The sequence below is a fragment of the Schistocerca cancellata genome, chromosome 7 (genome assembly GCF_023864275.1).
Source record: "Schistocerca cancellata isolate TAMUIC-IGC-003103 chromosome 7, iqSchCanc2.1, whole genome shotgun sequence".
NCBI classification, from domain to species: domain Eukaryota; kingdom Metazoa; phylum Arthropoda; class Insecta; order Orthoptera; family Acrididae; genus Schistocerca; species Schistocerca cancellata.
In genome coordinates this window covers 90,957,213-90,970,696 of record NC_064632.1, presented here as the reverse complement: position 1 = coordinate 90,970,696, position 13,484 = coordinate 90,957,213, and the positions used below count along the sequence as shown (strand labels likewise).

At 39.9% G+C, this 13,484-nt stretch overlaps 1 protein-coding gene across 1 annotated transcript in view; it reads left to right on the top strand.

Moving 5' to 3' along the window:
- LOC126092653 (neural-cadherin-like) overlaps positions 1–13,484 on the top strand; it is a 314,704-nt gene that overhangs the window by 289,825 nt on the left and 11,395 nt on the right. The window contains exon 24 of the mRNA XM_049908375.1: positions 12,697–12,855. Coding sequence (XP_049764332.1) covers positions 12,697–12,855 — 159 coding nt within the window. The remainder of the gene's footprint in view (positions 1–12,696; positions 12,856–13,484) is intronic.

Genomic DNA, 13,484 nt, shown 5'->3' with positions numbered 1-13,484 from the left:
GCTCGAGGTAATTTTCTGATAGTGCACTCAGTATAATGTCACTCGATGCTCTGTCCCTACCACCCCTGCTAAATATCTGAGTGTCCCAGTCTATATCTGTTATATCTGGTAAATTGAAATCTCCACCTGAGACTAACATGCTGAGGAAGTTTATGTGAAATGTATTCCAGACTTTCTCTCAGTTGTTCTGCCACTAATGCTGCTGAGTCGGGAGGTCGGTAAAAGGAGCCAATTATTAACCTAGCTCGGTTGTTGAGTATAACCTCCACCCATAATAATTCACAGGAAGTATCCACTTCTATTTCACTACAGGATAAACTACTACTAAGAGCGACAAACACGCCACCACTGGGTGCATGCAATTTATCCTTTCTAAACACTGTCTGTGCCTATGTAAAAATTTCGGCAGAATTGATCTCTGACTTCAGCCAGCTTTCCGTACGATTTCAGCTTCGGTGCTTTCTATCAGCGCTTGAAGTTCCGATACTTTACCAATGCAGCTTCGACAGTTTACAATTACAATACCAATTGCTGCTTGGTCCCCGCATGTCCTGACTTTGCCCCGCACCCTTTAAGGCTGTTGCCCTTTCTGTACTTGCCCTAGGCCATCTAACCTAAAAAACTGCCCAATCCATGCCACACAGCCCCTGCTATCCATGTAGCTGACTGCTGGGTGTTGTGGATTCCTGACCTATCCAACGGAACCCGAAACCCCACCACCCTATGGTGCAAGTTACGGAATTTGCAGCCCACACGGTCGCAGAACCGTCTCAGCCTCTGATTCAGACCCTCCACTTGGCTCTGTACCAAAGGTCAGCAGTCAGTCCTGTCGACGATGCTGCAGATGGTGAGCTCTGCTTTCATCCCGCTAGCGAGACTGGCAGTCTTCACCAAATCAAATAGCCACCGGAAGCCAGAGAGGATTTCCTCCGATCCATAGCGACACACATCATTGGTGCCAACATGAGCGACCACCTGCAGATGGGTGCACCCTGTGCCCTTCATGGCACCCAGAAGGACCTTTTCCACATCTGGAATGACTCCCCCCAGTATGCACACGGAGTGCAAATTGGTTTTCTTCCCCTGCCTTGCAGCCATATCCCTAAGGGGCCCCATTACACGCCTGATGTTGGAACTCCCAACTACCAGTAAGCCCATCCTCTGCGACTGCCCGGATCTTGCAGACTGAGGGGGAACCTCTGGAACAGGACAAGCAGCCATATCCGGCCGAAGATCAGTATCAGCCAGAGACAGAGCCTGAAACCAGTTTGTCAGACAAACTGAAGAGGCCTTCCGTTCAGCCCTCTGGAATGTCTTTTGCCCCCTGCCGCACCTCGAGACGACCTCCCACTCTACCACGAGTGAGGGGTCAGCCTCAATGTGGGCAGTATCCCGGGCAGCCACAACCGTAGTCCGATCAGGGGATGCATGGGACGAGCTGGCCGTCCCCGACAAACCCCCGTCTGGACCCCCACAGTGATGTCCATTGGCAACAGCCTCAAGCTGTGTGACCGAAGCCAACACTGCCTGAAGCTGGGAAGTGAAGGAATGCCAACTCAGCCTGCATCCGAACACAGCAGTTGCAGTCCCTATCCATGCTAAATACTGTTGTGCAAAGAACATCTGAACTAATCTACAGAGAGCACAAACAATTCGACACAAAATTTAAACGGTTATTAAAATACAAGGTTGCCTAGTAAATGCAGTAATGCAGCTACTTGCGCACTGCTGACACACTGCTCGGTGGCAGAAGGAGACTACGTGATTTTACACTATTCAGGTACTAAAATGCGATGCTACAACTCTCAAATACTATAATATGCCTGAAATTTATGAATTAAACAATGCAAGTACCCAAAAACACGCAAAGAAATTAAGAATTATACTATGTAACAAATAAGTGCACTAAGAGTATACGACTTGCTGCTGGCAGCTGCTTATCCATCGGCGGCAGGGAGCACACTGGCTGTGACCAACCGACACTGGTCGTTCAAAACAAAAACAGAAGACAGACGACTATGCAAATTTACACTATTCAGGTACTAAAATACGATGCTACAACTCTCAAATACTATAATACGCCCAAAATTTATGAATTAAATAATGCAAGTACCCAAAAACACACAAAGAAATTAAGAACTACACTATGTAACAAATAAGTGCACTAAGAGTATACGACTTGCTGCTGGCAGCTGCTTACTCCAGTCCGGTCACTAACACCACCTATCCCATCAAAGGCAGGACTACTTGTGAAACCAGCCATGTGGTCTACAAGCTGAGCTCCAACCACTGTACTGCATTCTATGTAGGCAAGACAACCAACAAGCTGTCTGTATGCATGAATGGCCACTGACAAACTGTGCCCAAGAAACAAATGAACCACCCTGATGCTGAACATGCTGCCAAACATGATATCCTTCATTTCAATGACTGCTGTTCTGAATTGTGCAGGTGGGAACTTTCCCTGCAATACGTCCTACGTTCTCATAACCCTCCTGGCCTCAATCTTCATTAATCACTATCCTCACCCATCCAGCCTCTTCTCTTGCCCCATTCCAGCACTGCACAGCTGTCATTCCATCACTACACCCAGTATTTTTATTTCTCTACTTTTCTGCTACTTCCCCCCTCCCCCCCCGCCCTCCTCCCTCCCCACCTCACCCCTGCTCTCAGTCTAACCTGCAGCACTTCGCAGTCTGCCACCCCCACCATACTATCCCACCCCCTCCCCACTCCAGCCTCCTCCTTACTCCCACCCAGTCGCCACTCCCATCATGCACTGGTGCTGCTGCTCACAGTGTGGTTTCAGTTGCCTGAGAATGCAGTCGTGTGTGTGTGTGTGTGTGTGTGTGTGTGTGTGTGTGTGTGTATCTATTGTTGATGAAGGCCTTATGGCAAGTTTCTCTGTACATCTGGCACTCTATGCCATCAGCCATTCTCATATTTGCAAATGAAGTATTACCTTTGACATTAATCAACAGCATTCCAAGACAGTAACACTCGGAATTATTTGGATATACTGTGTAAACACAGATTTTGATAGCCCTGGTGTAGCATACCATGTATAGTACTATGGAACTTCTGCATACAATAATGTCTTGGCAAATACATCTTCTTCACACCGTGCAAAAAATTCTGTAAGTGTTGTGTGCACTGGTTCAGCAACAACATTTCATGCAATGTCTGCTTTGAAATAGACTCTTTGCCCATTTTCAAGATGAACATTGAAACAAGCATCATTTGGCTAGCGACTGTGAATTGGGAAACTCAAAATACACCAAGCGGTCTTGTTACTGCTTATATACTGACCTGTTTGAAATTGACTCACTTCATCGCTGCACACGTCAGGTCTATGAATACTGACTACTGCCATATCGCTGTCTTTGTTGATGTGTTTGGATACATATTTGATTGATCTGATGGAATGACAATATTTGACGTTGATGTGAGCTTTAAATGTTTTTATTAATCAAGGAGAATATGTCACAGTCCATCTGTTGTTGGTTTCAAACTCAGCATTTCTCATTCTGATTGTTGTTGAATGACCTACATCTTCTGTCTTTCAGCATCTGCATTGTGGATATCTGTCATCACCAGTGCATGTGTTTTATGAACTAAGTCTCTGGGATACTTTTTCTTCCATTTCTTATCTGCCATGTATGGAGATTGTGGACCATAGCTCCACAGTGTCCAATGCACCATCTTTTCATCACAATATTGAACATCAGTGGATCATCTTGGGGATTAGGAATATCTGCAAAAATGACGTGATCAATACGAGCTGCATATATTTCTGTTTTGAGCTCTATGAGAAAATGAGCACATGGAAGTCCTCTCTTCTGCTTTTCAGTCACATACATCCAGCAGTGAGTTTTTGCTTGAATATTTATGCAAGCAAAGAGCTTCACTTGGATGGATGCTGATCAGGCTATAGAAGCTCTTTTATCTTGTCCTGTGCTTGATTGCATGTAAATGTGATGAAAAAGTCAGAGTGGCACATGTCATGGCATCTTGTGCATATTCATGTATACACCATGGGCTGCCATTAAATGTTGCTGGAAGTATGACAATTTTGCCAATGTCGGAAACATTTCCATCATTTGCAATTGCATCTTGTAAATGAATGTATTCTTCTGAAAGCAATGGTGTTTGATTTAAGTGAATATATAACAAATGTTTGGATTCAGCTTTGGCATGTGTCTCCCATGCATTGATGAAATAGTTGATGGCACTGCAGAATATGATTTGTTCCACTCTGAGATATGATTATGTGGTATGGCTAATAACTCATTGCTGATACTGGTTTATTGAGTTGTTCACCTGTAAGAATAAAAAAAAGAAAGAGAAGAAAAATGAAAGTTTTGCTTATGAATGTTTGAAAGTTAAAAAGAAAATAATATTTGCATTTGATAAACTGAAAGATAAAAATTATCGGATACTGCAGTGCATTGTATGATCACTGTTTTTCAGCAAGATGTTGAATTGTATTATTCCATCAATGAAGAGGTATATCATGTGTATCACATTCTTCACTGTGACAGTCACATCATCATTGATGGTAGGTGTGTTACAGTGTCCAGCATGTTGACGAAATGGAGTTTTGCCAGCTCATATTTGAATTGCATAATTATCTGCTGGTAAGTTGTCAATCAAAGTTTTGAATAATTTTGTCAATGTGATGCATTGGTGGAAACGAGTTTGCAAATAGGATATAATGCAACATTTGGTATCTGGAATTGCATCACAGTGTTGGTCAACATGTGCATCATAGTGATCCATAAAGTAGATTTGCAGAAATTTATGTTCAGTGTCAGAAACAAGTAGAAGTGAACCAGCATGGTGAAATATTTGTCTTTGAGCTTTGAAAGTAGGTAGGTAGGTAGGTATCTTCACTGGCTCCAAAAGATGTCATTTGATATGTTGAATTATATTTGTGAATGTTCTGCATAATGTATTTGGAATCAGGTGAGTTACCCAAAACCAACTATCACAATGGATCAGGTGGTGGATGCAATGTCAGCAGTTTAACTTTGCCGTTCATGCAGCACATAACTGTTGTTTCATTGTTGAACTTGAGGAAACTCCAGTGCCCACACACCTTATCCTATTTGCCAACATTTACACTGGGATGCAAACTGTAGTCTCAGTTAACATATAATTGAAATGCAGCAAGAATCAAATCAACATTTACTGTTTGTCGAGATTGAGTAGCTTGTGAAAATTCTCTTTCAATTCGCACTGTATATTGGTCTATTGTCAAAATGAATAAGAGACAGTAAAATGCTGAGCTGTTTATTTCTGTCATATTAAAAAGTCTCACTACTTACACACTCTTTCAAATACATTTTCTGGTATGACATGTGTGTCACCTACTGTAAGTTAAGTGCCCTATGCCTATAACCTTCATGTAAGTGCAAGAAATAAGTTCACAAAGTTTTATTTTGATCAAATGAATGGTATGGCAGTGCATAAAATTCAAATAAACAAACATTATGTTTTATATGTTAGATATTTACAAATTCCTTTTTTTCAAACATATTTCATGCTAGTCCATTAAATTTCTGGCATGCAGCCATGCAAATAAAATTTCCTCCAGTGATATTTTGGCTGCGTATCATCCGGCCATCCTCAGAGTGAGTCACAAGACTGACAGCAATATGCCAAGTGCAGCCTTATATGCTCCACCACGGCGGTACTGTGCTTGCAGGTCACAGATACTGGTCAGTGGCAAAGACATACGATTACACTTGCGCACACTATGGCCTCTGTACATTTTATATCCTCTCTACTTCAACCCTTGTTAGATATTTTGCTGCCCAAATAACAAAAGTCATCTACTACTTTTAAAGTGTCATTTTCCTATCTAATACCTTCAGCATCACCTGATTTATTTCAACTACATTCAATTACCCTTGTGTTATTTTTGTTGGTGTTCATCTTGTAACCTTCTCTCGAGAGACTACCCACTCCATTCAGCCGCTATTCCTAGTCTTTTGCTGTCTCTAACAGAATTACGATTTTATACGCAAAACTCAAGGTTAAGTCATAGGGTCACTATTGCCTCTCATGTCCCTGTAGTCCTCAAGAATACAAACTGATCAGTGAGGTGGCTGTGCCAGTTTTTCCATACTTCTGTAAATAATTCAAGTCAGTTCGTTGCAAGTATATTTTATTAAGTTGATTGTTCAGTAATATTCACACCTGTCAGCCGCTGCCTTCTTTAGAATAGGGATTATTACATTCATCTTGAAATCTGTGGGTATTTCTCCTGTCTCATAAATCTTGCACACCACATAGAATGTGTGGCAGGCTCCCTTAAGATCCTCAATAATTCTGAGGGAACATCATCTTCTGCAGCAGCCTTGTTTTGACTTGAGTCTTCCATTGTTCTGTTGAATTATTCTCACAGTATTGTATCTCCCAGCTCATCTTCATCTACTTCTTCTTCTGTTTCCTATAATATTGCCTAAGTTCATTTCCACTGTATAGCCCTTCTGTATATTCCTTCCACTTTCAGTCTTCCCTTCTTTGCTTGATACTGGTTTGCCATCTGAGCTCTTCGTATTGAAATAGTTGCTTCTCTTTTCTCCAGAGGTCTCTTTAATTTTCCCACATGTGGCATCTGTCTTCCCCTAGTTGTGCATAATACTGTATCCTCACATTTCTTGTCTAGCCATCCTTGCTTTGCCACTTTGTATTTCCTATCAGTCATGTTCATTAGACATCTACATTTCCCTTTGCCAGCTTCATCCGCTGCGGGTTTTCTGCTTTTATCAGTTAGATATCTTAGTATTATCCACGGATCTCTATGGAGTTTTGTTGTTTTACCTTTTTGGTTTTCTGCTGCCTACACTATTTCATGTTTCAAAGCTACTCATTCATCGTCTATTGTACTACTTCTGCATGTTTCAGTAAATCACTGCCTAATGCAAGCAGTATATTGCTCCCTCCTACGTATATCTCGTGAAGAGACCATGAGGATAAAATCAGAGAGATTAGAGCCCACACAGAGGCATACCAACAGTCTTTCTTTCCACAAACAATAGGAGACTGGAATAGAAGGGAGAACTGATAGAGGTACTGAAAGTACCCTCCACCACACACCGCCAGGTGACTTGTGGAGTATGGATGTAGATGTAGATGTAAAGAATGCTCCTTCTGAAACTCTCAGCTACCTCTAGTTCTTTTAATTTGTCCAGGTCCCATCTGCTCAATTTCCTACCTTTTTGCAGTCACTTCAGATTTAATCTTCAGTTCACAACCAGTAAATTAAAATCAGAGTCCACATCTGCCTCTGTAAATGTTTTTCAGTTTAAAATTTGGTTTCAAGAATCTCTTTCTTACCATTATGTAATCTATTTGATACCTTCCTGTCCCTCCATGTCTCTTTCACATATTCTACCTTATTTCATGATTTTTGTGATAATTAAATTATACTCTGTGCACAATTCTGTAAAGTATTTTGCTCTGTCATTCCTTTACCACAGTCCATCTTCTTCGACTATATTTTCCTTCTTCTCATTTTCCTGCTATTGAATTCCAGTCCCCCATCACAATACAGTTTTTGTTTCCCTAACTATCTGAGTAATTTCTTTTGTCTAATCATGTATTCTTTCAATTTTTTTCATCATCTGCAGAACTAATTGTCATATAAATTTGTGCTGTTGTTGTGGGTGTTGTCTTTGTGTCTATCTTGGCTATGATAATGCATTCACTACCGGTAAGCTCTTCATAGAAGCTTACCCACATTCTTATTCATTATTAGACCTACTCTTGCATTACTCCTTGATTTTGTATTTATAGCCCACTGCTCACCTGATGAGAAGTACTGTTCTTCCTGCCACCACACTTCACTAATTCCCGCTGTATCTAATTTCAACCTGTCCATTTACCTTTTAAAATTCTCTGGGCTACCTGCCCATTAATGGGCCTAACATTCCACATCCCAACTTGTACAATGCTAGTTTTTTCATGATGACAAAGTCCTCCTGAGTAGACCTTGTCCTGAGATCCAAACAGGACAATTTTATCTCCAGAATATTTTCCGAAAAGGTTGCATCAACATTTAACCACACAATAGAGCTGATCCTCTCAAAAAATGTAAGAGCTGTAGTTTCTCTTTGTTCTCAACCATCAGAATTACCAGCACTGTAAGGTCATGTTGGTTAATTTTACAAGGCCAGATCAGTCAATTATCCAGACTGTCACACTGTACCTACTGAAAAGGCCGCAGCCCACTTCAGGAATGAGATGTTTATCTGCGCTCTACACATATTTCCATCTATTGTATTGGTACCTGCAGTACAGCAAACATCTGGAATGTATAAGTGAGTGTCAGATGTATACTTGGCAAAGTAGAGTAAAGAATAAACATAAGGTTATATCTTATTTGCCTTAAGTGGATTTTACATCATGTGAAACATCTATGCATATTTAGAGATCTTTAAGAATTTAACCCAAGTTTAAATAAAGTTGGGTGAAGAAGAGTTGCTAGTGGGTTGCATTTTTTCAGAGGCACTTGTTTGCAACTTAAGTAGTAGCACCTTTGTAAAAAGTAATAATTCTGCTAGCTATGATCAAGTTTCCAGCAGAAAATTAAAAACTTCGCATGACTTGATAGGATTTCCTTTCAGCTATCTTTAAATCAATCATTGGTTTGGGGCTTACCTGAAGACAGTCTTATATATGCTGTAGTAACACTCATCTATGAAACTGGAGATAAACAAACTACCTCTTATAAATTACAGATATACATCTCTCCTTCCAGATTATTCAAAAGTATTTGAGAAAGTGACCTATGGCAGAAAAAGAACTCTCTTAACTGAGCAAAACTTGTTAAATGCCTCTCAGTTTGGTTTTTGTAAAGTGTTCTCCACACATAAAGCAATATAAGGCTTCATAAACTAGTTTCTGTCAGAGCTAAACAAGAAAAATATGCTGCTGATAATTCTTTGACCTTGTCAAAGCGTTCAGTTGTGTGGATCGCAAAAGCCTACTTACCAAACTAAAGTGTTGTGATATTGATGGTCTGCCTCCTGCGTGGATTGACAGACTGTATCTGTGGCTTGAAGTCAGAATGGGGGAACGTAATGCGCGGAGTGCCACAGGGATCAGTACTGAACCCACTCTTGTTTATGACCTACATAAATTATCTTCCTATGACTTTAAAAAACAGTTAAAAACTGTAATGTTTGCTGATGACAGAGCATACTAATCAAGGGTCCAGAATCAAACCTACCTGACACAGCTCAGCTGATAGCTGAATAAGCCGACAAGTGGTTCACAGTGAGCAGTTTTAGTCTTAAGCTCACGAGGACTCATATTCAGCAATTTCTTATCTGTACTACTATATAAGGGACATCATTTTTACCAATCTTGGGAAGTTCTTATGTGATTTACTTTAGATTTTCATGTGATACTCTAATAAATGTTCAGACAGACATAGGCTACATATTTTGTTAATGTATATGGTGTATAAATAAGTATCTACTATGTAAAGGGTAAATATTATCAAAAAAAATCTCAAAAAGTTGTTGACCAATTTTCTTCAAATTGTTACGTGATACTCTAATGTGGACAGACAGCCTACATTTTCTTTCCCACAGTCAGTTTTAACTACAATAGCAGAGCATTTAAACATTTGACGAACTGTTTCTCTCATATATATTCTTTCTCCTTATATTTAATTTCAAATAAAACTGTATACATGTCTGTGTCCATTTTGTTTTCTTCCTCACATACAGTTTTAATAGAAAACAGAAAAACTGTATTTATGGCTTATTGGCTTATGATGAGAATACTACCACAGAGTCTGAACTGTCTAAAACTTTGTGATCCTGCCTACTCAGAGATTAAAAGTGTGCACAACAATGTCTTTGCGGGAGGAGGTGGAGGGAGATAGGAGGGAGGAGGAGGTGGACAGAGAGAGGGGATAGGAAGTGAGAGAGGGGGAAAAGGAGATGGACAAAGAGATGAGGGAAGAGGAGATTGACAGAGAGAGGAAGGAGAAGGAGACTAGGACATATCCAATTCCTATACATATTTAGCAATTGGGAGTTCATTAGTAAGCAATAATGGCCTTTTAGCACTATAAGTAAACATTAGTGAATGAAGTACAATGTGCAGAATTCCCCCTGGTTGTGCTGGATAGTGAGTTAAAATGGGGTCAACTCATGGATAAATATCTGCAGCTCATAGTCTAGTGGCTAGTGTTGCTGCTTCTGGATCACAGGGTCCCAAATTCAATTCCCAGTTGGGATGGGGATTTTCCCTCCCTGGGGACTGGGTGTTTGTGTTATCCTTACCATTCATTATCATCATCATTTGTGACAGTGGCTAGATTGGACTGAGTAAGAAATTGGACTGCGTAAAAACTGGGAAATTTGTACAGGCACTGATGACCACACAGTTGAGCGCACCACAAACCAAACATCATCGTCATAATGGATGAACTAATCAAGCAGCTCAGGTTCAGCATGTTATGCCCTTAGACGCATCTGCCATTGAGTTGACAGTGTTGGTTATGTAGCTTCTTTTTATTCACTGTTGTCTTATGGAATTCTCTTCTGGGGCAGTGACCCATAGTAAATAAAATGCTTGTTTAGTAGAAATGAGCAGACAGAACATTGTTTGCAAGTATGGGTGTCCAGCCAGGTGCATTCATTTACATAACAAGATATTTTGACAGCATACCTTGCCATAACCTTCAGGTTTTACCTGTAGAATGAATGTATTCACTACACTGCACTTCCTTGATACTCTTACTGCCCCCCCCCCCCCCCCCCGCCCCCCTCCGTCCTTCCCGCACTACTCTGCCATAAGCCACGTCATGTGGAGCGGTGGGGGTATACCATCATTGAATGCTGATTGTGAACTCATATAACTCTTTGCTTCTACCACCTCTGTCAGATGTGGAAGTCACAGTTGGGTGATGTTGTGACTTCAGTTGGCTGAAAAATGATGTTTTTGAGGACTGTGTTCTATAGGGGGCTATAAAAATGAGTGGCTGATGGCCTGATCAGTAGAGACAGTGGTTTCACTCTAAGTAAAGTGTGGGTTCCAGTTCTCAGCCAACTGAAGTCACAGTGGTGCCCAAGAGCAACTTCCACACCTGATGGGTGCAGCAGAAGCCCTGGGGGATGAGAGTTTGCACACTCGGCAATCTCGTCTAACCACCACACCTTAAGATGCAGTGTGCTACCAGGTAATGAGGGAAGAAGTGTGGAGTGATGAAAGTATAAATAAGGTGCAGTGTAACAAGAAGCTAATTCTACAGGTGTTACCTGAAGGTAATGTCAAGGTGTGTTGTCAAAATATCATATTACATACAGCTGATAAACCAAGAGAGATAGAGTTCTCACAGGGAGAATATTGTGTAAATTTCCCAATACATTTACTCCTAAATGTTTCTTTTTGCTGATGGTAAAAATCAGTTTCATCTGGACTGCAATATACACAGTTACAATACAATTCACAAAAATAACTTTCATGTAGACTTTGCCTACTTGTCCAGAGTTCAGAATAGGGTTACATACTCTGTTGGTAACATATCCAACAAGATTCCATTTGATGTGCAGCAAGAAATTGGGAATCCCTACCAAATCAGAAGGAAATTAAAAGCATACCTTATCAGCCACTCTTTCTACAAATTATCTGAGTACCTAGATTCAGACTGAAAATTTCTGTTAGCTTCATAGCATTTAACAGTGTTTGTTATAAAGCTGTATGAAAAGTAATAATTTAATATAAATATTACTTTGTATTTATAGATTAAGATGTTGCCAAGATTATTTTGAGTACATTGCAGAAGTTTTGCTGGGAAGCCATTGCACAATCTCCATATAGTCCTGATCTCTCTTTGTGCAATTTCCATATTTATAGAGCCCTGAAGATGGATCTTCACAGCCATCCATTTGCTTCAGGCAAGGAGGTACACACCTGCATACAGTCATGGTTCTGACAACAATTGGAAACATTTTTCCATGAAGGCACTGACCTTCTTGTTTGCATCATGTTGGGGTCACCAATTATATGTGGTTAACTAGTGAAAAGATTTATTGCCACATAGAAATTAATTGCACAGAAGTATGTGTTCTGCAAGACATTCAGTGTCAACAGGACAAAACAATGGAAAACTATATAATCAAAAACAAAGGACATACAAGATGTGGCACAAAACCGTGGAAATCTTGTACAGTCTACAACATTGTACCATGGAATGTGTATAGTGGGATTCACTACAGCCACATTATGGTGCAGCTGGGGATGTTTCATCCACAGAAAGCACTGTCAGAGATGGAAGTAACAGTAAGGAAGAAAATCATTGGTCTAACTGGAGATCATATCTATCTCTATGGATCTGTAATAAAAGTTACCTACTAAGACACAAAACCATATGATCATTCTAAATTAACTCCAGAGTAAGACAAAAATAAATTACACAATGGTTAAGGTGCTGAAGATGTATTCATTACCCATGCTATTAGCTGTTTCATAAATCTCTTTAAATAAATGTTGGGATAATTCTTTTGCCAAGGGAATGGCCAATTATTAATCCCTTCTTTGTGCAATGGAACTAGTTCTCAGTGTCTAATGACTTGTATGCTGTAATATTCCTTCTTTTCTTCTTCCAGTTTCACATTCATCTTATCAAAATAGGAACTCTAGGATAAAATCTTAATTTCTTTTGTGTTTCAGCATTGCCTGTACAACCAAGTAAAGATGTTGATGCTTTAGTTGAAAAATACATGAAGCAAGCAGATGAAGAAGTTGGTTGTCTATCATTTGATGATCTACGCAGTTACACTGACGAAGGATGCAATAGTGTAACTTCTTCTCTCTCTTCCATTGTGTCTGGTAAGAGAATCTCTTGTTCATTTACTGATTACAGTGTGGCTTAACATTAATTTTAAATTATAACTTTGCATAAAAAGGTAGAACAACACTTTGTGGTGTGGAAAGCAGTGGGAAAGAGGCAAGTGATGCTGAGTGCTGTTGTTTTATATGTATTACAATGTCCACTGCCATTTCTGTTTCTTCCTCTAGTCATATGAATGCAGGTAATGTAAAAGCATCAGCTACTTCTCATTTTCTGTACCAAACCGACTAGTAAATAATTCTTCAAATTCAAGGCATAATCATTACAATGCCCGGAAGGGGGAATAATGTCAAATACCAGATTTACCTTGAAAATACAGAAGTTATAAATCCACTAAGGCCAAAAATGTTCTTTGCTAAAGGTGAAACGGTTGTGTCCATAACTGCAGAAGGTGGTGTAGAACACTACGAATGTTAGTAAATGAATAAAACATCACATTTATTTACACTATATATGGAATAAAGAATTAAATACAAATATTTTGGTCATGCATTTCTCTGTTCCACACTGTCTCTGATTCAGTAAACAAACAATTGCTAGCTTTTACAATATACAAATAATTGCTAGCTTTTACAATATTAGTGCATCTCGCTATGCCCTTCTATTC